The following is a 24,112-nucleotide window of genomic DNA, read 5'->3' on the forward strand; positions in this document are numbered from 1 at the left end:
TAGTTATTTTTTCTATTTTTCGAAAAAAATTGTTATGTGGCTTAACTACGGCAGCGCTTTTCCTTAATCGTGGCGGACGGATACATATACAGAGACATCGAAAATTATAAAAAAAAAATTATCATCGGCTTTTTAAAATAGCAGAGTATAGAGATTGATCATAAGTACTAAATCTCAGTAGACATAAATTATTTTTGAAAGACCGTTTCGGAATTACAGAACGAAGAGACTTGTATCGACTAAAAAATTTTAAAATTGATGAGAACAAAATAAAATATCTGAGTCGAACTTGTATCGACTAAAACTTTTCAACATGTTAATCGCCACGATAATATCAGAAAATGTATTAAGGAAACTGTATAAATTTTTTTTTTGCCAAAATTCCTCGATAAACACTATATTTTACGTCACACATATATGACTGACATGACCCTATTTTAAAACATTTTTTCTAGAAAGCCTAGAAATTTTCAGGGTTTGTTCCTGATAGGCCAAGCTTTCGAAACATACTGTAAACTAGTGGCGTGTATGGCATCGTGCCTTAAGGCAAATTGCTGGAACTTCCCGTACCATAATGAAATGTTCGAGGAATACTGAATGTTTTCAAATAGATTATTATTAATATTGTAACATTTTCTAATATTTATAAGAATTATATAAACTGAATTGCAAAGTTGGAATTATTTGTTCAAAGTATATTAGAAGTATAGTCAGAATTAAAAATAAAATCTGAATTATTTTCGATATACAAATTTTTTTTTTTTTGAAAAAAGAAGTTGAAACCAAATTTTTTTTTTCCCCAAAATCAATTATTTTGTTAAGACAAGCAGAAAGTTCTTTGAATTATTTAAATCGGACGCTTAGTTCTTTCAAAAACTGCCATTTTTTGCACATTTAGCTCCGTATCTTCGAAATGGCTGGGCCTGTCTTCGCCAAAAACGAATAAACACTTCTCCCAATCATTACTAATTGAATGATTTTTAGATTTAGAAAAACTCGATTTCTATTTTCTGCACACTTTGCTATTTATCTCCGTAAAGGCTGGACCTGCCTTTGCCAAAAACTGATCAGCTTATCTCCCTATCAATAGGAATCGAATGTTTTTTGAACCCTTCAAATTGGTTGATCCGTGCGTCCGAAAACGTGACTAGAAATTTGTATCCATTCAAACATACACACACACACATCATTTTTTTCTGAGGTATGCCAAAATGTTCAGAAACCTTCAAAACGTCGAGATATGTAATGTAAAAATTTTCAATTATGATTTTCGGCCCATTACAATAACTTACCCTACAGGAAGTTAATATATCGTTTGCATCGGACATCTGTGATTGGTATGCCACAGATTGGCGCATTTAGAACTTTTTTGAGTCAGACATATGACTAACGCTGATATGGCGATTAACGTGTTAAAATTGATGAGAACAAGAATGAAATATCCGAATCGATCTTGTATATACTTCGGTTTTGTATTTAGAACTGCACCATTTTCCCTTAAATATACGGAGGTTAAATTCGTCAGCTATGGATCGAGTCCAGGATCAACAGAATCCTAAAGTAGTCTATAACCTGGACGTCTTGCGACATATCTGATTATTACAGAGTTGGTATCTATATATTTCGAATAAGTTCACTAATCATTATACAACGAGTGAACAGAAAACATTAGAAATAATAATTCATACATATGCAAGAACAATATAACAATTTTAATTAATTCATATTATGAGTGAAATAGCTAATGAAGCTTCCAACTAGGTCGTAATATATCAGATTCGCCGTCTAGCACAATAAAAAGAGATAAAGTAATAGCATTCTGGTGTCTGCGCCATTAAATAGAGAGAAGCGGGGGTAAAAGGTGAATCCTGCGAACCGCCTGACCCGTCTATAAATGGCGCACACCCGACCAAACCGATGGCACTGTCAGGCTATAAGTGAAACTGGTCGAAAAAATAAAACAGTAGTGCTACACAAAATATTATTATTATTTTTGTTAACGACTAGTAGATTTAGTGCTTATTATAATTGGTGCTCTCAAACAACGACGAACATAAATCATGAGAATAGTCAGTATAAAATGTTATCATTATATTATATTATTATTTATTAAAATCGAATTGAATATATGTATATATACATATATATATATATAAATATATATATATATATATATTTTTACGGTAAAAGTCCTTTAGTCCGGCTTGCTCGGGACTGACCCCTGCGTCAAACTATCGGGCGATAATTATAAAAACAATTAAGTTAATAACTAAACTACCAAATCAGTAGGAAATACAAACAACAAAACTCATTGTACATTTATTTATATATATATATATATATATATATATATATATTTACAATATTTTAAAATTCTCAACAAAAAACATGTTTAATTTAAAAAAAAAGGTAGATTTCTATCCGTTTGATGGTTTCTAGTTTCTGATTGAGAGTTAGTGTTACGTGTTCTCGTTTCTCGAGCTAATTGCACATGTTTGAAAAAATAACAAACTTTTCGAATAAATGCCGGACTATCGTGCAATCCGAATATGCATATATATATATATATATATATATATATATATATTAAGGTGGTCCTTAATATGGACATTTTCGAATTACCTTGCTCCCAAGAGCTCAAATGCTTCCAAATTGATACAAAAAATCGTCAATAAATTTTGGCTCCTAACATGGTCTTTTAGATAGTGCGCAATTCAATCAAAGTTTTGTATGGAAATAATAATACTAAAAATGTTTTTTAGATATAACTTAGCAAACAAATGAATGAGTTTTACTCAAAATTCGACGCTCTACAAAACAAATTATAAAATACCTGTTTTGTAGTGAGTCGAATTTTCAATAAAAGATGACACGAATTGTCACTTTTAACTCATTTGTCGCCAAGTAAAAAACATTTTTTAAAATTTCAAAAATTTTTCCATGCTATTTCCATACGAAGCTTTGATTGAATTGCGCACTATCTAAAAGTTAATATTAAGAGCTAAAACTTTTAGAGATTTTTTTCATCAATTTGGAAGCATTTAAGCCCTTGGTAGCAATAAAATTCAAAAATGGCCATATTAAAAACCACCCATATATATATATATATATATATATATATATATATATAGTATATAGTTCTTATAATTATATTAATTCATTTATTTTTATTTCATTTTCCCTGAGCACAAAAATTCCCTGGTAAATTAATCGACACCTTTACCAATTAGTAAAGGTACCGAAAAGAAACAAGAGAATTTTATTAAATTTTAATCAACAATAGTAATAAATATTTATTACAAATGGTATTTTTGTTCCAAAAATTTGTTTCATTACGTTAATGAGAAAAGAGATATTTTTTTCGTATGCTCTATATTTTCAAATTATGTATCATATTCGCATTTTATTATCAAAAACAATATTTATCATATTTTCATTACGTTAAAGATTTTTTTAATCTAAGCACCTATTGCTTCATTAAGAAATATTTTAAATGCGAGTGTTCGTAGTTTCAACAACTCAGAAACATTCTGCAAATATTTATAATTAACGAAGGATGTACATAAATTTGTTGAGCAACAACTTGCCACATTGTGGTGTAAATGTAATCTTCAGATTACATCAATATTTTTTCATATGTTGAAGATGAAAATTTGGTAATAAACGCTTGTTTAAAGATTTTTCTCATTTTGCAATGAGAGTGTAATTCATAATCTATAAAACATCATTATATTTTACTTTTATTATATTAAATAATTAAGTTTATATTGAATGTCTTCATCAAACGATTAAAGCTGTTATATTAAAATTGCACTTGTATTATGAAAATCTTGTCTATATGATACATTTTATGAAATTATAAAAATAATAATAATAATCAAAATTCAGAAAATTTCCGTTGCTATCCTACGTTCCTGTAGTTAATACTTAATAATTTAATTTTGTAAACCAAATCTTTTTCTTCGATTTTTTGGCTAGGAACTGAACATGGAACTGAATAACCAAAATAATTATAACTTGTAAAAATAAAGTCTCGTAAACTAAACAACAGTGCTCTCAACCAGAAAACCCAACAACGAAAGAAAATACTTTTGTTGTGGATTTTCAAACATTGCCGTTTATCTCTCGATAGTAAAGTCGTCAAAATAAAAGTGATAGCAGGTTTTTCCCTCTACTTTCAAATATTATTGTTAAAAATTCTTAACTTTACTTGTTTTTGAGATATCGGTGGTAGACCTTTTTACCCGCGGCTCTTTAAACCCCGCTCTACCCTATACAAAAATCTTGGCAGGTTTAATGTTAAAACAAAAATCCGTTAAAAGTCGTTGTATTTTAAATTTGTTATATTAAATAATGAAGATTATATTAAATGTTTTCACCACACGATTAAAACTACTATTAAAATTGTTCTTATATTATGAAAATTCTATCCATATGATAAATTTCATAAAATGATATAAACAAATATAAATCAGAATTAAAATAAAGATTCTAGTAGGAACTTTCCGTTTCTCTAGTCAATAAAATTTAATTTTGTGAAACAAATCCCTCACATTATTTCAATTTTTTGGATAGAAGATGAACACGGAAGCAAATTACCAAAATAATTGTAAATGATAAAAATATATATAAAAAATAAACGTATAGACGGAAAAGATCTTATAACATTTCATAATAAAATTGCAGTGAAAATAATAATAGCAAACGTGGGAGTATCTATGATAAATAATCGAAAATATTTTTAATTTAAATTTTAGTTTGACTATGGATATCTATCTTTATGGATACAAACTTTCTATATTTAATTTTTTTTTAATCCTTAAATGCTATGAAGAGGTTAAATAATTTCACGTAAAATTTGAAATGCTTTTTACAGCAATCAAGGTACGTTCGCTATGCACTTTTTAAAGGTGAACATTGAAAAATCATTTTTATCGATTGCATTTGCCCTTTTGAAAAACTCCGTTCACTATTACAAACGCCGAGAGATCTAATGTTCATCTCAGGCGCATCGTCGCAACCTTTTGCTCAAAACTTCTCAGAAACAGATATAGAACATCGGTTGTAATCAACCCAGAAATGTTTTATGATATTAAAAGGTTATTCATTTTTAAAAGAAAATTAAAGGCGGTTAATGCAACTTTAGATATTCTCAAACTTTCGAAAACCACTAATACGTTTAAGTATATGTAATTTTATTAATTCAGTGTAATGTCTGACTATAAAAATTGACTAGAATAAAATTAAACTAGTGGTGCATGGCATCATGCCTTAAGGCAAATTGCTAGAACTTCCCGTATCAAAATTAAATATTCGTTAAAAAAAAGATCAGTAATCAAAAAATATTGATTAGTGTTTAATAACAATATTTTGAACATTTTCAAATAAATAATTATAATCACTATATATTTTATCGTTCATAAAATATACAGTGACGACCTTATCGCTCAAAACACTTGAGAAAGTTTACATTAGCAATAGGTTGCCGAATAAATCCATCTGAGGGTATATTTCTTACGATTAGAATAACGCATTTGAAATATTTACATTTTCAAACTGGTTTGTAAATTTAAAATTCACATTTGAAGCATAAAAATTTGTATATTTTTGAAAATTTAAAAAAAAATCTAAAATCTGAAATTTATCAAATTCTTATTTCTGACTGCCAAATATCACTTTTTTTTTACTTTTTCCTCTGTATCTCCGAAACCGCTAGACCTGCCTTACCAAAAATTTCATCAATTTTTCATTTCGTCAATACATGTAACATGTTTTATGAATCATTTAAATCGGGTACTCCGTTCTCTCAAAAATTGAATGACCGTTTTTGGCACTTTTTGTCTCGTATCTTCCAAACGGCTAGAGCTGTCTCCACCAAAAACTAATCAGCACGTCTTCTCATCAATAGAAATTGAATGTTTTTTTGAATCATTCAAATCGGTTGATTTGTGCGCCCGAAATCGTGGACGACAAATTGTACCCAAACACACACACATAAATCAATTTTTCTAAGGTATGCCAAAATGTTCAGTAACTTTCAAAACGTGAAGATATGCAAAAATTTTCATTTTTGATTTTTTTGCGATTACTATAACTTACCCTACGGGAAATTAATAAACTTACGCCTGACAATAATTTAAAATTAAATCAATTGTTAAGTATTTTTTTATATAAAATACCAGTAAACCTATTTCTGATGATCAAGATCTGTAAGTTTTTATTTCATTCAGAAACTTGAGATTAGTATATATTGGCTTCATATGTTACTTTGCAAAATCATTGATATCATTATTTTGGTACTAGTACAAAGGGTGTCTTAAAATGTTGTAATTATAGATTACTCATGATCAGTACTCTATAGTAAATTTAGTATTTATTATAATAGATTTTCTTTCCCTTTCATGGTGTCTGATTTCAAATTTTCACTAAACTATCTCCTCTTCTCGCCAGACAAAAAAATCTTTAAACGCTGAACTTTACATGCTTATCAAATTTTGAATAAGAACTAACATTAAATCCAGAGATAATGAAAATATCCGCAATTACATTATGAGCACACATAAATTAATTTAATTTTATAGCAATACTTTGTAATAAATCTTAAATTTAATAAGCGAAAAGGTTACGTCAACATATCGTCAGATAAGATTACAAAGAATAGATATCTAACAACAAAGAGTTGATTTATTTGACAGAGAAGTATTACTGAATGACTTTACGATCACCTTCTCTACATATCAATTAACTCTTTTACTTGATGAATTTTTCTTATATCTATGTTATAATATTTCACTAATACTAATCGAAATATAAAATTTTGTTATTACTACTTAAAATGAGATTAATTTCATAATCTCAATATGAGATTCATTCACGTTTAAAAAAATCAATTATTATTCAATTTCCAATCAATTATTTCTATTATTGGGTAAACTAAGAGGCTATATAACTTTTATTGTTATTGTATACAGGGTAGAGCGTAGTTTAAAGGTCCACGGGTAAAAAGGTTCACCACCGATATCTCAAAAACAAATGAAGTTAAGAATTTTGTTAAAAACAATACTTGGAAGTAGAGGGAAAAAATGTATAACTAGCCATCACCTTGATTCATACGACGTTGCTATCGGGATATAAACAACAATAATTGAAAATCCATACCAAAAGTATTTTCTGTCGTTGTTAGTTTTTTTGGTTGTGAGCACTGTTGTTTAGTTTACGAGACCTCAATATATTTTTAAATTAAACGTTGTTTAATTGTTTTATGGTATGTATTGTCAATTTTAAGTTTGATCAACAGTTTTTTTATATAACCCGAAGTAAAAAGAACCAACTGAACCTTCACCGCGATGAAGAAGTAAACAACAAAAAATAGTCAATAAAAAAGTAAACTAAATTAAAGAAAATAATATTACAAGAGATAAATTAAATAAATAATTATTCCAACTCTGCTGATGAATATTTCTGACGAAATACCAGATCAAAGTTATATACAGTGATATAAAATTTATATTTTACATAGGTTGGGTATTTACCTATTTTTTCGTAAAATCTCATTAGCATTAAAAATAAGACATTCTTTCGCCCCCTGACTGTCCCATTTCATCCCGCTTATGAGGGGGTGACAAATTTTGGATAAACAGCAAAAAAAAAAACACATTTCTACAATGATGAATTAGCTGGGAGTTTCACTGAACATAGTCAGATACAGATTAGATATAGATATATTCTTAGTTAGATATAGATAGATTCACTGTTGTGATATAATTGGTTTGGTTTTCACAATATAATTGATCAGAGTCAAATTTGGACATTTGTGCCCCGTCCTCTCCTATATATTGTCTATATTTGCGATTCTCAATTGACGATAATTACAAAGATAGATAATCAAAATTTCAATATGCTTCATCTTTCATCATTTATTTGACCTATTGGCAGCTAAATTTTGTCTAATATATTTCAACAAAGCAAGAACGTATAAAAATAATACATATATATTTGAATATACATAAGAATTGTAATTACTCATTTTTATAAAAAAAAATTAAATTGTGTAAGTTCGGGGTTTGATTTGGCTCTTCCTCGGTAAAATAATCGTCACAAATACATGATTCATTAAATAGTAATATTTAATTAAATTACTCAAAATAACAACAGCGAAAAAATGGTGAATTATAAGTATAACTGAAAAATATTCCGAAACATACCGTATGCCATCACCAAAATATAGTGATTTATAGTTAATAATATTTTTTCTCCTATTTATACTTATTACATTCATATTAATTTTTGTACTGGAGATGATCCGAATAAAGAAGTAATTCCTTTCCAATTTCCAGGTCGTTGGATAATTCTTCGCAATAAATATCTCACCATTTGTGAAAAATTTGCGATATACATATTAGGTATATATTTAAATATACATACATATACATATTATTTGTTCGTACACATCATGATATCATTATCCTTTCTAGTGTATTGTACCGTGAGAATCTGAACTGTTCAAAAAGTACACGATGTCATTAAATTAATAATTAGCTACGTGTACACAGACGGCATTTTGCCAATTGACAAATTGCTTAAGCTTACCCATTCAATAATATCTATTACATACAGAATTACATTTCGGAGAATTTATACCCAGTTGATTTACGAACGATTACACTTTTTTATTCCAATGGGAAGACCAGCTATTATTTTAGTTTCTCTCTTTTCAAAGACATTATTTGATAATATGGCCAAGTGAAAAGTTATATTACATTTTAAACTTTAGAATCAGCGCGGTATATAATGGATTATAAATATTACTTTTTAGTAGTGCTAAAAATATAGTATTAAAAGATTAATTTGATTACTTTGATTGATGATTTAATTACTTTGATTATGACAATTCGCAATTTAAAAATATTTTGTCGTTACTTCCGTTAAATAATTCTTTAATGGTTGCATTATTAACTTCCCCAAGGGTAAGTTACAGTAATCGCTCAAAAAAATGTAATTTTTTATATAAATTTACGTTACAAATTTTTCTGAACATTTTGGCATACATCAGAAGTACTGATGTATGTATGTATGTATGCGCGTGTGTGTATGTATGTGCGGATACAAAATTTAGTCGACAATTCGGAAAACACAGATCAACCGATTCAAAAAAACATTCGATTCCTATTGATGGGGAGACGTGCTGATTACATTTTTGTAAAGACGAACCGTTTCGATGATACGAACGAAAAGGCGTTAAAAATGGTAATTCAGATTTCACTTGTATTGACAAAATAAACAACTAATAAAATTGATGAAGAAAAAGTAAAAACAAGCCATTTGGCGGTCAAAAATGACCATTACACATATACACATTAAATTATCAGATATTTTATAAAGATTTTAATATTAAGTACAAATTTTGTTTACATTTCTACGTCGAGGCGCTTAAGCGCTTCGATATTTCGTCACTAAAACGGCTACGCACCGTTTATTTCATGATACAAAAAAAATCGTTTTTTTTTTTCAAAAAAAGTCCATCTTTTTAGATAGTTTCAAATTTCTCAAAAATCTTTTTTTTTATTGTAAAGCTTTTAAAAGTTTCAAATTACAGAACGGGCTGAAGCAATTTAACCTTCTCAAAATAATTTAGAAACTAAAACATTTGTAATAAATAAAAAATATTCATAATTAGTCAACTACTAAGTCAACTAACAACCTTGATTGCTATTTTTAAATCTAAATTGATCATTAATTAGCCAAATACAAAGTAATCGAAAAGAGTGAACAATTGCCTTACATGTGAAAATTTAGTGATTGGTATCACTATATATTTTATTTGAAATTAAAAAACAAGAATCCTTTCTTTGTAATTAATATGTTTACCAAAAACAATTTTTTTCAAAGAAATATAAACATCCTCGATTTCTTCAAATTTATAAGAACAATGTTTTTTTATTGCAATAGAAATAAATAATTCGGGGAAGGAATCCAGATAAAATATTTTAAAACAATTATTCATACTAATCAAAGACTTGCTTTACCACAGTCTAGAAAAGTTGCATTCACAAAATTGAGAAAGAATACAAATCCCAGGAAAAATAAAAATAAAAGAGCTATAGACATTTTTCGAATTTGATCTTTTAGAATATGTCTTTCGGTGAAAAAAAATTGCTAAACATGGCTGCATGTTTAGCTAGCGAATTTACAATTAAAATCTCTTACTTTAAAGAGGTTACACACAAAAACATAAAGACAAATATGGTTAATAAATCGAATGAATTAATAGAAATTATTCAATTGCTATTATTTCACATTAATCATTTCTAATAAATATTAATATGAGTGGAAGGACGCCGAGCCGACTTTTCTGAAAAGATACATCAATAATATGATAATTGATTTGAATTATTCAAATACAATATGAATAATTGATTTAAATTATTCAAACTCTTGTAAATTATTGGTTTATACTTTTTTTAAAAAACTCTTTATCGTATTTTTTCATATTATTTTCCAATATCTTAAAATATACTAACACGCAAAATATTATCAACCAGAAAGCATGCCTACCTATGACATATTTATTTTGTATGAAATTTTAATGATGTGCAAGCTATTTCATTGCTTTTATGTAAATTGTATCAATATTCAAAATGTCAGAATATAAAAAACTGTCTTAACTTTTAGTACAAAATTTTATCGACGATGTTTTAAACTGCAAAGAAAAAATACTTTTTTCAGAATCACTGATTGACTAATATTGTTATTTATGAATAAACTTAATTATTTATAAATACTCAATAAATTATTCAAATAAATATGTAAATTATACGACATTCAATAATATTTATGTATGTGCCAAAGGATAATATATTGCCATAAAAAATCTTGAAACAAATGACTTTTGCTCCTTGTACAATATGGCCAACAGATGATTATAGAATTACCTCAACTAATTATAAAAAGAAACTATAAATTTTTGACAAAAATTTACAAAAGACTTTGAAAAAAAATGTTTTCTTTATTTTGAAATATTTTGGTATTTCTGAACATTTTTTCAAAGCAATCGTACTGCTTTAACTGCATAAAGACGATATATCAAAGCGCGTAAGCGCCGCGTCGCCGTCTAACTGATAAACATTGGTACGGAACCCATAGGAATGTAAACAAAATTTATACTTATTGTTAAAATCTCTATAAAATATCTGATAATTTGATGTGCAAATGTCTAATGAAGGTATGCCAAATATTCAGAAACCTTTGAAACGTAAAGATATATAAAAATTTTCATTTTCGATTTTTTTGTGATTACTATAACTTACCCTACGGGAAGTTAATAATAAAGCCTTTAAAGATTTTGAGATATTCCTTTTATTATCAGAAAATTATTGTTATAAAATATTTTAAAAGTACTTCTATAAGAAGTTTTATTCATTGTTGTAATAATCACACAGGTCCAGAAAAAAAGTTGTCTGCATTTCCAATGTAGTTTTTACCGCTGAATACGAATAAAAAGTCAAAATGAGGGGTCAAATGTGAAAAAATTTAGAAGAAAATAAGAAAAATGACAATTTCCAATCTAGTAATTCTTCTGCATGACACTTAAAATCTTATAATTTCTGTCATTTTCTGACCCTTTTTACCTTAAATGACTAATGAGTTTTCAATTAAATGATCTATTAAGTTTTTTTGCAAAACACAATAGTAATTTCCAACAAAATTTCAGATATTCAAATTGAAAACATGGTTGTAGATTAACCAAAAGCAATGGGGAGTAAATATGTTTAGAAATTACTGCTGAATTACACAAAAAACTCGATAGATCAATTGAAACTCAGTAGTCATTTAGGGTAAAGAGGGCCAGGAAACCACATAAATTATAGGACTTTAATTATTATGCAGAAAAATTACTAAATCGTAAATTTTGTCGTTTTTTAGTTTTATTTTTCCCCATTTTTGACTCCAATTTTAAATTTAGATACATGTTCAGCGGTAAAAACTACATTGGAAAACATATGCCGCACATCTAATACAGACCACTATTTTTTGTGACCTATGTCATTTCAAGAAATAAAATACACAAATTGGAATACTGTAATATGCATAATTAGTTAGTCCTAATTTACCTATTGAATAATACTATAAAATACGATAAAAATTTTAAACGAAATTCAATTCTTTCTATAAAGCAATATATCTTGCACATAAAGAATCAATTGATATTTCTGAACTATATTGATATCATATATCATTATAATATCACTATAGTTTCCAATTCGTCGGGTTCTTGCAAAATAAGAGATAATGAGGAATCTGTGACACTAAAATTGAGGGGCCGATTCTGCAGTAAAATAAGCCAATGCTACGTAGGGACTTTATTAAGAAGCGCTTCTCATACAAAATGGTACTAAATACTGTCAAAATGCCATGTGGTTGCTTTGCAGTCAGGGATTTCAGATAGAAAACCTAACCTAGAACGCACAAATGTCAAACGCATAATTTTTGTGATATGGCTTAATAGCATATGAGTGAGCTTGCATTTTATGTGTAAAACTCCTGATCGCACAGCAAATACATGGCATTTTGACTGTTTTAGTACGATTTTGTATGAGAAGTGCTACGAAGCGCCTACGTAACATTGGTCTATTTTATGACAGAATCGGTTCCTGAGTTAGAGTTTAACTCAGCTTTCGTATTTTTTTTTTCGAGTGGAGCCCCATCCAATCCTTACTTTGCTGCAGATGCTATTTATGTTTCTGAGCCATATTTTCATGTCGTGGCATAACTAAATTTAATTCCATGCACTAGTTGGTATTTCACAAGATTAGATTTCTGATTGGGTTAAAGGTCAAAAATAAATGGAAAGATATATGTGTCTTTAAGCGCGTTGATTTTGCATAACACACTTGAAATGCATAACTTTCTTCAGTGATGTTATGTAAAGGCCACCAGCATTATACAATGACATTTTCCTATCATAAAACGATGAACCAATGTATCTATTGCTTATTTCAGCTTAACTGTAGAGGTTGAAAAACTCAATCCTACACAATCACTTTGCACACGCCGCTTATACCTATAGCTATATGCACGCGTGCCTGAGTTTATGCAAACACACACACACACGCGCACACACACACTCACATATATATATACATATAAATATATGAAAATAATGCATATAATAGCATTAAAATGCATACAAATAGCAAAAACTCGCCTACCCGAACATAGATTTATCCAAAGTGCACGTAAGCACTATTTCCTCTTGTATCTCATTTTTGGCAACACATACATGAGTGGCATTTATTTAACCGTCATTCCTTTAAAACTTCTTTGCTTATTTGTCATATTTATTTGACAAGCGCATCCAACCAACACCTTTCAATATTTTCCATTCCTTTCATCCTTCAAATCGTCAATCATAATCATTTTGCCACCTTCAAGTTTCCTTGGAATAGCTTCATGTTGCTAGCACTTACATCCAATGCTACATTCTTCGATTCAAATATCTAATGGTTCTCAAGTATTTCATCATATCAGAGTTTTTATTAAGTTATGATTACAAAGAAAAAGCTAGGTTAGTATTAAGTTTGTTTTCATCAAGTTAAGTTTAGGGGAGTTTCGAACCCGAAGTGTTCGGATAATTTATATTCTTCTATTTTATTGCCGTTATATATATTCATAGTTTTAGTTTTTTCATATTTTAGCTTAAATATGCGTTACCCATGTTCAAAGTCACTCAGAAGTTGAGTGGTAATGCTCATGATTATGTAACGTACAAAGCGTTTAGTGGTAAAATTTCTTTATGTTTGAGACTTTTCACCAAACTATAAACTATAAACTATAAACTATTCACAATCTAGTAGAAAAAAAATCCAAAAATTAAAATCGTAATACGGCGAAGTATGTTATTTGACAATTTAAATTCAATAACTGCACAAAATTTTGTCAATGCAGGTTTGGTAGGCAATATTTTCAGACATTTTTTATGCTCAAAACAAAGTTTTTAAAAAGAAATTATATCGCTCAAATAATAATTCGAGTGCATAGTGTGTAATGTCTTATTTAAATATCCTTACATCCCGTTAAATTTTCAATATAAATATCGTATTTTTCAATGTGTCTAAATTGCCTTAATTTAATGGTCCATATTTATTAACACAATAGATAAAAATTATATGAAGAAAATACTTATTAAAAACCGTTTATTAATTGATCAATCTGCGGCTAACGTACAAATAGCAAAAGTATGCGCCCTTTTGATATAATGATGTGGGCTTGGCAGTGATGAATCATTGTATAAGTATTGATGAAACTGACTGAATGTCGAAACATTCATTTTTAAATTCATAAAACGTACATAGGTTTAGTTAATAAGTAATAAGTCCGATAGTTATGAATTATTCTTATACTCATTCAAGTTAGTGTCTGAAATTAAGAATTAATTCCAGGTATATTTCCTTTAGAATGATAAAATATTCTATTGATATTGGATGATATTAATCACAACAATTAAATCTAGTATTCAAATAAATAAGCGTATGTTTGTGATTTGCTTTAATCCAAAAGAAAATAAAGACAACATAATATACGTGCTTCTAATGGGATTTGTTTCACAAGATGTTTCGTTGTTTCTTGGTGAAATACAGAGATTTTCTCACAAACAACACGCAATATGCAATTGTATTGGAATGTCATGAAAACGTGTGCTTGGTACTAAATATTCGATGCTTTACTGCTATTTTTGAGATCTTCACAAATCACAATTGCTCCAACTAATATATATTTCACTATTTTAATAATCATATTTCCATTTTGTTGTCATTCTTTTGTCTATTAGTTTATCAGTAATACGTATCATAATAATGAAATCTTAAAATAAAATAACATATCTTTATTTAAATCAAAATAACTAGATGTTTGTTTTGCATTAAGACAAGTTGCATGAATTTCCCGATACGTGTGTAACTGTGTATAATGAACTTCATGGATGTCAAGTGAATATTAGCTTTATACAAAAATTTTAACTACTTATTTGTTTCAACAATAAAGTTTTCGCACCCACATTTTAAGTGCGCAAACACACACTTGTAGGGGAGCAATAATTTTATTAATTTACTAGTTAGCTGGGACAAAAGTATATTTTATGGTAATTTGAACATTTGTCTACTACTATTTTTTTGTAAAATCGCTTTGCATTCTTTTTGTTCCTTTTTCTTTCGTATTACTTAAGTGATTTTTTTTTATCTGTTTAACCTTCAAGAAATACATGCCACAACCGTACTCAACGCACACATTTGAAAAAATATCATCATTATGGCTGATTGTGAGCTAAATTATCTAAGCAAAAACTTGGTAAATGACCAATAACTACTAATGTTAAACTTACAACAAAATTTCAAACAAAATGATCTATTCGATTCAAGTATTCGAATATTCGAATATACTTTTGACTCTTTATCCAAGACCAAATTCAGGCATGGGGTTGAAAATTCAAAATCAGAAGAGTGTTTAGATACTAAATACGAGCATACGACTATACAACAAACGAAGATTCTATAGCTCACATTAAAAAACTTCTTTAACTATACTTAAATAAATCTTCGCCGTCTCATTATTGTGTGCAAATAAAGTCGAATCCTCGTGTTACTTATTGTTACATACACAAGGCAAAACACAAAACTTTCGACGTGCTAAATACATGTGTTCGCAAGTAAATTAAAAGTCAAACAACTATTGTTGCTATTATTAATTCTTCAATTGTACTTTTAATTTCTTTGTTGGCGGATCATAATCACTCGCAAACGTAAAAGACGATTAATATCTTCAAATGTAATTTTGGGAGCCACCCATGTGATAAAGTGTTTATTGTAAACATTTTGGATACAATTTAACGACATACTTAATAAAAAATATGAAAGAACGTTTGTAATACAATACAATTTTAATTAAATTAATATAACTGCTGTAGAATATTGATATTATAAGCATATTTTTTGTTTCAGTGTTTTTGTTCAAATGATCAGTTTTTAAAAATAATATATATATATATATATATATATATATATATATGTACATACATATATATATATATATATATATATATATATATATATATATATTAGTTTGGTTTAAAAAATAGGCGTTATATCAATAAAATTGTATAAATGCTTTTTTTAATTTATTTTAAATCCATACAAGCCTTCATTTAGTGGAATATAAATTTGGTATTCTTAATTAATGAAACCCTATAGCACTATGAAATTAAACCATCTTTAAATTACCCTACTTTGTTTTCATTTGAAAATGAATTAAAGTAACCACACGTCCGTTAATTATGGAGAAAAATGCACAGAATTTTTCGTACGGGAAGTTCCAGCAATTTGCCTTAAAGCACGATGCCATGCGCCCCACTAGTTTAAATTGTCACCTTGTTTTGAAGGTTTCTGAACATTTTGGCATACCTCAGATGAAATAGATGTGTGTGTTTTGTATGTCCACAATTTGTTGCCCACGTCTTTGGGCGCACAGATCAACCGATTTGAATGGTTCAAAAAACATTTTTCAATTTTTTTTTTGTACATCGAAAATGATTCAAATTTAATTTTAATTCTGGCTGAAATTTTTAAGCTCACTTACATACTTTAAATGAATAATTTAAACTTTATAATTCAGTATATGTAATTCTTATAAATATTAGACAATGTAACATCATTATTTATAATAATCTATTTGAAAACATTTAATATTTCTCGAACATTTCGTTACGCTGCAGGAAGTTCTAACAATTTGCCTTTAGGCACGTTGCCATACACTATTAGTTTACTAATTTTTATTGTTTACAGCTTTGCCTTTTATTTATACACAAAAACTGGCCGTTCGAAGTTACCCCGTCTATGGGGTAAAAAGGTCTAGATAACAAATTTTTGAAAGACGTGAAAAAAGCACATTTCTACAATGATGAAGTAGCTAGTTACTTGAAACTTTTCAAAAAGTAGGTCAAAGAATAAATACTCAATTCATTTTCTATCTCTCCTCGCAGAAATTTGAAAATATTGTATAAGCTCAGTAGTATTATTTACAATTATACACAAAACACAGAATGCAAAAAGAATCTGAAAAACTTGAAACGTAATCAATAAGTCGAATGACCAAAAAAGACTTGGATTGGATTATACCATGTTTTCTATAGAAAGTGTATAAAACTTCCAGTTTGATTGTATTGACAAAATATAGATAATGGATTTATTGTTTTTATAATACCGCATTGTATATAGCATCCAAACAACACATCCTTATACACTTAAAGTACTTTTTTTTTTTGATTCTCTAGAAATTGTTTAGAATATACTTTACTTAGCAAAACAACATTTGCCGGGTCAGCTAGTATATATATATATATATATATATATATATATATATTATAAATTTGTAACAATTAATTAATTTCAACAAATTTCCTTTTAAGGTAATATTATGCAGTATTTTGGTTTCGGTGTTAGCGGCCCCACAGCGGGGCGGTGGAGGAGACGAGTCTCAAGCAACAATAATACGACAAAACTTTGACCTGCAGCCTGACGGTAGTTATATAAGCAGCTATGAGACTTCTAATGGAATCAAAAGCGATGAACAAGTAGGTTAACATTGCCACTGCAATACTCCTACAGTCTTTAGGATCTTACTTAACCAATTCTCTATAGAGAGGAAATCTCTACTTCAAATTTAATTTATTTCATAATTGTTCCATATTAACCAAACCTATACCAAACTATACTTTTCGTAAATACAAATAATTTTGAAGTTTCATATTTTTGTTACTTTACCTTGACTGTTTCCATTTGTGAAATGTATTAGGGTAACTTGAAACGCTCATCTGATCCGCAAGGCGGCGACGTAGTGGTTGTCCAAGGAGCCTTCAGCTACACATCACCCGACGGCACGCCAATCCAGCTAAACTACGTTGCTGACGACGTCTTGGGCTTCGTACCGCAGGGCGCCCATCTGCCAACACCTCCTCCAATTCCACCAGAGATCCAGAAAGCGCTCGATTACCTCGCCACGTTGCCATCTACAACGGAAAGAAACGGATAAGCAGCACACTTTAAAACTCCACAAACGATCTGATACTTTGCACACTGATTCATGTAGATCCGTTTTGTTAATCGACTGATTTTAAATTCCAAAGACCTTGTCAGTACTGTCGAAGTTTTGCGAAAAGTTTAAAAGTATAAAAATTTAAATCTGATTTGCTGCTGTATTGATTTTTATATCACAAACATTGACGGAAGTGGCATGAATCGTAGTGCTCGACTCTACCTACTAAAAAAGAAAAATGAACTGTGGTTTCTTTGTTATATAATTGCACTACACATTTTTTTATTTGAGCACTATTATTTTATATTTTGCAATTATGACAGCTTACTTATAATTATATAAATTAACAAATGCAAAATGCAGCTGGTATTAGAAATGTGTTAACAAATAATTATAAATCTAATAAGCAATCTCATTGCTTCAAATTATAGGTCATATATACATACATATAAATATGTATTTATATATACATATATATAAGTGTATGAGAATATATTTTTGTGTTTCTGTGTATGTGTCTGCGCTTGTATAGATATGACATGTAATGTGCGACAAGTGTGTGTTAGTAATACTGTGTGCATATCTGTCTATATATATATATATATATATATATATATATACATATATATATATGCATATGTATATATATATATATATATATATATATATGTATGTATATATATATATATATGTATATATAAACTTTTCTTGCACGTTATTTTCATTTTTATATTCCAAAATGTAACATGCTGAAGCTTGCAATCTATAAACTACACATCTGCTTTTATCTTTATAGTTGAAAGCTATTTCATTTTCTATGCACTTTTGTCGCTTTATTGTAGAATTTTATTTTACAATTATAAGCATAATGTTGCATTAAAACAACTGTAATGTGAATAAAAAATAAACGTTATTTATAGAAGCATGAAACTTTTTTTATTTTGTTGTACTTAAAACGATTTGGTTGAACGCTAAGCAAATTTTATAGAAAATTGAAAATAATGACCATACTTTTCAAACAACGAAGGGATACCAAAACTCGCAAACGGATCGTCAGAGAATTACAAGCAAAAATATTATTAATTCCAATAGCTTTTATTAATATTTAGGAATTTTCAGAAGCACGCCCAATCACACCAAAACCATAATGCCCTACAATAATATCAAAAAAGAATTTCCAAACATTTTCATTATTTTCTGTAATAAGTTATTAATATTTTATTACTGTTTATCATAGATAAGGAAATGTTTCATAGATAAGGAAATGCTGTTTATTTTCACTAATTACTGGTGCATTTTTTATGTTACAACAAATCATAATAGCAATATATTAGCCTTTAAATTTATTATGTATTTTAATTACGGCATCGGACCCTAATACTCAATGTTATTTAACAGTTGTAACATAAAAAATAGTAGTGTATGGCATCGTGCCTTAAGGCAAATTGCTGGAACTTCCTGTACCGTAACGTAATGATCGAATAATATTGTATGTTTTCAAATAGATTTTTATAAATATTGTAACATTGTTTAATATTTATAAGAATTATATAAACTGAATTGTAAAGTTGAAATTATTTGTTTAAAGTATATTAGAACAGAATTAAAATTAAAATCTGAATTATTTTCGACATACAAAAAAAAATTAGAAACAAAAAAAAATTTTCTCCAAAAGCAATTATTTTGTTGAAACAAGCAGAAAGTTCTTTGAATAATTCAAATCAAACGCTTAGTTCTCTCAAAAACTGCCTTTTTTGCACATTTAGCTCTGTATCTTTGAAATGGCTGGACCTGCCTTTACTAAAAACTAACTACCTCTTCTCCCAATTATTATAAATTGAATGTTTTTTAGATCATTTAGATCGGATACTCCGTTCTTTCAAAAACTCGATTTGCATTTTCTGCATTTATTGTTCCGTATCTCCGTAACGGCTAGACCTGCCTTTGCAAAAAACTAATCAGTACATCTCCCTAACAATGGGAATCGAATGTTTTTTGAACCATTTAAATCGGCTGATCCGTGCGCCTGAAAATGTATGCTAAAATGTTCAGAAACCTTCAAAACGTCGAGAAATGCAAAATTTTTCATTTTCGATTTTTGGCCCATTACTATAACTACCCTACGGAAAGTTGATAAAAATATAAAGTCATAGACCTTATACTACATGTAGTTAGTCTATGCATAAATTACAAAAGTCATTGTAAATTAATAATTAATTTTAAATTATCAAAGGAAGCCATATATTATATTACTGACGTTTAGATTGTTTTATTTTTCGCTATGTTTTATTTTTCTCGATTAGAATTTTATATTTTTTAAAAAATATTTTTTTATAAAATTATATTATCTTAAGTGGCAAACATTTGTATCAGTTTATAGCCAAATTTCATAATGTCTCTGACAAAAAATCTAAGTGCATTGCGAAAATATGCGTTGCTGTCTTCCATTTCCCGAAGGTAAGACTTTTGTTAATTATATAAATAGAATTTTAAAAAGAATGATTAATGCAAGCCGTAAACTATCTTGTTGAGGTAACAAATTAATATGTGCACAAGTTTTTCATTTGCATGAATTCGAAGTAGCAAGTTTATGAAATATGAAATGTACAATGTACCTATAAACAAATTAAACAAATTAAATATTATTTTTATAAAGCAGACTACTTGCACGACGATTTTCGGATTCGTGTCCAAAAAAAGGACTAGTTCTAGGAGTATATCGTTCAGAGGGCGAAGATCCAAAATTAACGCCGACCGCTGAACGATTTAACGAGCGCGTAGGCGGCCGCCTCTGCGAGATGATTCGTGAGGTGGGCGACACGTACAAAGGCAAAGGCAAAGGCAATGTATTTAACAACCTTGATCCTGAATTTTTCTCTGTGTGTGTGGTAGAAATTGGTAAAGAAGGAGCAGGGTACGATCTTCTGGAAAATATTGATGAAGGTTTGCACAGTTTTAATGTTTGAAATGTTTTTAAATAGTTAAACTTTCTAAAAAGCAAATATTTCATCCCAGATATATTTTTTAAAATCGATGAAAATATATAAAATACTAGCTGACCCGGCAAACGTTGTTTTGCTAAGTAAGGTATATTCTAAACAATTTCTAGACCTAGAGAATCAAAAATATTAATACTTTAAGTGTGTAAGGATGATGTGTTATTTGAATGATATATATAATGAGGTATTATAAAAACAATAAACTCCATTAGTTTGTCTATATTTTGTCAATACAATCAAACTGGAAGATTTATACACTTTCTATAGAAAACATGGCATAATCCAATCCAAGTCTTTTTTGGTCTTTCGACTTATTGACTACATTTCAAGTTTTTCAGATTCTTTTTGTAAATAATACTACCGAGCTTATACAAAATTTTCAAATTTTTGCGAGGAGAGATAGAAAATGATTTAAGTATTTCTTCTTTGACATGCTTTTTGAAAAGTTTCAAGTAGCATTCGATAAATTAAAGTATGTTCAATAAAAAGTATATATGTAGAACAGGGTGAGACACAAAGGTCCAATTTGACTTTGAGCAAATATTAATTATATTATAAAAATCAAACCAATTATAAAAATCAAAATAACACATTTCAAACGAACAATTATCTGACTACACTCAGTCAAACTGCCAGCTACTTCATCATTGTAAAAATGTGCTTTTTTGCTAGATCTAGACATTTTTACCCTATAGGCGAAGTAACTTGGAACGGTCAGGTGGCAAACAGGTTTAATGTCTTATTTTAATTTTAAATGTATTTTACAAAATAATTACATTTTTAACTAATGCTAAAAAACTACCAACGGATGAAAATACTTTTATTATGGATGTTCAAAGATTACCGTTTATCTCCCCCATTTCAAAGATTATCGTTTTCAAATCAAGGTTTTAGCTCTTTTTCCTCTACTTTCAAATATTGTTGTTAAACAATGCTTAACTTTACTGATTTTGACACATCGGTGGTGAACCTTTTTAACCCCGGACCTTCATATATTACTATCTATTCTTCGATAAATTCTGGGAAATTATAACTAGGAAAATGTCCATTTGATCGATACCAAATTTAGGTTCTGAATTTAAAAACATAAATAAAAAATAATATAACCTAGAAAATGTTTTATAAATACCAATGAGTATATGATTATACAAATGAGATCATTCCGAGCACCGTGTTTGAGAAAAATATGCCAAAAAGTGCATTTTCGTATTAATATTTCAAAAAAGTTGATATTTTGAGTATTTCTAGTAACAATTACGGCCCTTTTACTAACGTTTTTGTATGTAAATAAAACTACAAACAAAACTACTTGTTACAATTTAATCATAATTAAATAATATTCACGTAAAACATCCTATTAAACATAATCGAACATCATCTGTCAAAAACGTTTGACATTCAAGTATTAGCCACCGTCCATTGTTTTATTTACATTACGCTTCTATAAAAAATTTCAAATTAAAAATGTAAAGTTTCTACGCGATTTTGAAATATTATCTCACCTTTCCGACCATCTTTGGATTGGCACGAATTTTTCAAGACTAAGACTGGCCAAATCGATTCAGTCGTTTTCGAGTTTTATTCGGACATTTGAAAGAGAGCTCCATTTTTATATATAAGAAAGATATACACACAGTCACGTAAAAATTTTACTTTATAATTCAGTTTCAGTATAGTATTATATCAACGTCTGAAATGTTTCCCGTGTCATAATATTAATTAAAGGCGAAATTATTAGGCCGCGAAAATGTACGCGTGGCTGCTGCTACTGGTGTGACTCGTCTACGCAAGGAAGATTTGGGCCATATTGCCGTAGAAGACATGGGATATGCTCAAGAAGCAGCAGAAGGCGCTTCTTTGGCGGCTTGGCAATATCAAGAGTACAAGAATAAGTGTTACCGTAAAATAGTTCCAACATTAGAACTATTCGAATCCTGCGATACAGACGGCTGGACACGTGGACTATATCTAGCAGATGCACAGAATCTTGCTCGCCGTTTATCTGAAGCCCCTTCAAACGCCATGACGCCAACCTCGTTTGCTCAAGCTGCGGCTGATGTGCTCTGTCCATGCGGAATTAATGTCGATGTGCGCGATCGATGTTGGCTCGAAAAAAATCACATGGATCTTTTCCTGCATATTGCCAGAGGTATATTATAATTTAATAAATCGATTCTTCATTCTAACTTCCAAAATCTTCATCCATCATAATAAATGATTAAAATAATATAGGTAGCACTCACTGTTAGTATTTTATAACTAAACAATATATAAACACAGCAAGCGTGAGAATATTTTCAAATATATATTATAAAAATACGTATTAAAAGGCTCGTGCGAGTCGCCTGTACTGCTTGAGATAAACTACTGCGGCGGTGATTCAGAAGATAAGCCGATTCTGCTAGTGGGAAAGGGAACTACTTTTGATGCAGGTGGTCTGTACTTAAAACGTGATGATCCAGCATTAGATGAACATAGAGCAGATATGGCCGGAGCTGCTATGGTAATTGCCATCATACGTGCTGCCTCGCTTCTTTCCCTGCCGATTAATCTATGCTCCGTGCTTTGCCTCTGCGAGAATATGCCCAGTGGAATGGCGTGTAAACCAGGTAATATATTGCAGAATCCATAAAACTATTGCCCGAATTAAATCGGTATTTTCATTCTGAAATCTCAATCCTTCTCTCATATCATTACTGTTATTCATGCAACCATCGTGCTTCATCTTTTTTTCATCTTTTAATTTTACGATCTTCGTATTATGTCAACCGTTTATCAAAACTGATCGCCATGGACAGAAATAGATGATAATCATTGGTGCTAAGCTCCAAAAGCTTCTTGCGAGTCACTCTTTGGAGTTGCTCTGATGACACACAATTCCTCTCCTATTGGTCAAAGCTGGCCGCTTCTGGGCTTCTGATGGTATAATTGTTGTACAGTTACAAATTGAAATTTTTGTCATAGGGGACAGCTTATTATAGATCCCTGTCATTCCATTCTACCAAACACACAGCAAAAGCTTGGCACCGTTT

General features: G+C 29.2%; 3 protein-coding genes across 3 annotated transcripts in view; 2 read left to right on the forward strand and 1 right to left on the reverse strand.

The window, feature by feature from the left end:
• The window catches only part of LOC113376589 (endocuticle structural glycoprotein SgAbd-2-like), a 71,292-nt gene extending 53,410 nt beyond the window's left edge, over positions 1–17,882 (reverse strand). Inside the window, exon 1 of the mRNA XM_026616559.1 lies at positions 17,811–17,882. Within this exon, the coding sequence (XP_026472344.1) occupies positions 17,811–17,825 (15 nt within the window). The 5' untranslated portion in view covers positions 17,826–17,882. The remainder of the gene's footprint in view (positions 1–17,810) is intronic.
• Positions 1,937–18,351, forward strand: LOC113376591 (endocuticle structural glycoprotein ABD-4-like). Its single transcript, XM_026616562.1, has 3 exons — positions 1,937–2,069; positions 17,456–17,620; positions 17,842–18,351. The coding sequence occupies exons 1-3, from the start codon at positions 2,061–2,063 to the stop codon at positions 18,076–18,078; spliced, it is 411 nt and encodes a 136-aa protein (XP_026472347.1). The 5' UTR covers positions 1,937–2,060; the 3' UTR covers positions 18,079–18,351.
• A 2,122-nt stretch (positions 18,352–20,473) lies between these two features.
• Positions 20,474–23,712, forward strand: LOC113375407 (cytosol aminopeptidase-like). The gene is made up of 4 exons (XM_026615343.1): positions 20,474–20,538; positions 20,741–21,024; positions 22,819–23,229; positions 23,411–23,712. The coding sequence occupies exons 1-4, from the start codon at positions 20,474–20,476 to the stop codon at positions 23,710–23,712; spliced, it is 1,062 nt and encodes a 353-aa protein (XP_026471128.1).
• The last annotated feature ends 400 nt before the right edge of the window (positions 23,713–24,112 follow it).

The sequence above is a fragment of the Ctenocephalides felis genome, unplaced genomic scaffold (genome assembly GCF_003426905.1).
Source record: "Ctenocephalides felis isolate EL2017-DRISC unplaced genomic scaffold, ASM342690v1 CF-g0.4_SCAFFOLD_01886, whole genome shotgun sequence".
NCBI classification, from domain to species: domain Eukaryota; kingdom Metazoa; phylum Arthropoda; class Insecta; order Siphonaptera; family Pulicidae; genus Ctenocephalides; species Ctenocephalides felis.

Excerpts from the sequence above, each read along its gene's own strand:
- LOC113376591 (XM_026616562.1), top strand. Across the intron at positions 17,621-17,841 it reads GAATCAAAAGCGATGAACAA|GGTAACTTGAAACGCTCATC; the intron begins GTAGGTTAACAT and ends GAAATGTATTAG.
- LOC113375407 (XM_026615343.1), top strand. The coding sequence starts at position 20,474 with ATGTCTCTGACAAAAAATCTAAGTGCATTGCGAAAATATGCGTTGCTG. Across the intron at positions 21,025-22,818 it reads TCTGGAAAATATTGATGAAG|GCCGCGAAAATGTACGCGTG; the intron begins GTTTGCACAGTT and ends CGAAATTATTAG. Across the intron at positions 23,230-23,410 it reads TTTCCTGCATATTGCCAGAG|GCTCGTGCGAGTCGCCTGTA; the intron begins GTATATTATAAT and ends ACGTATTAAAAG.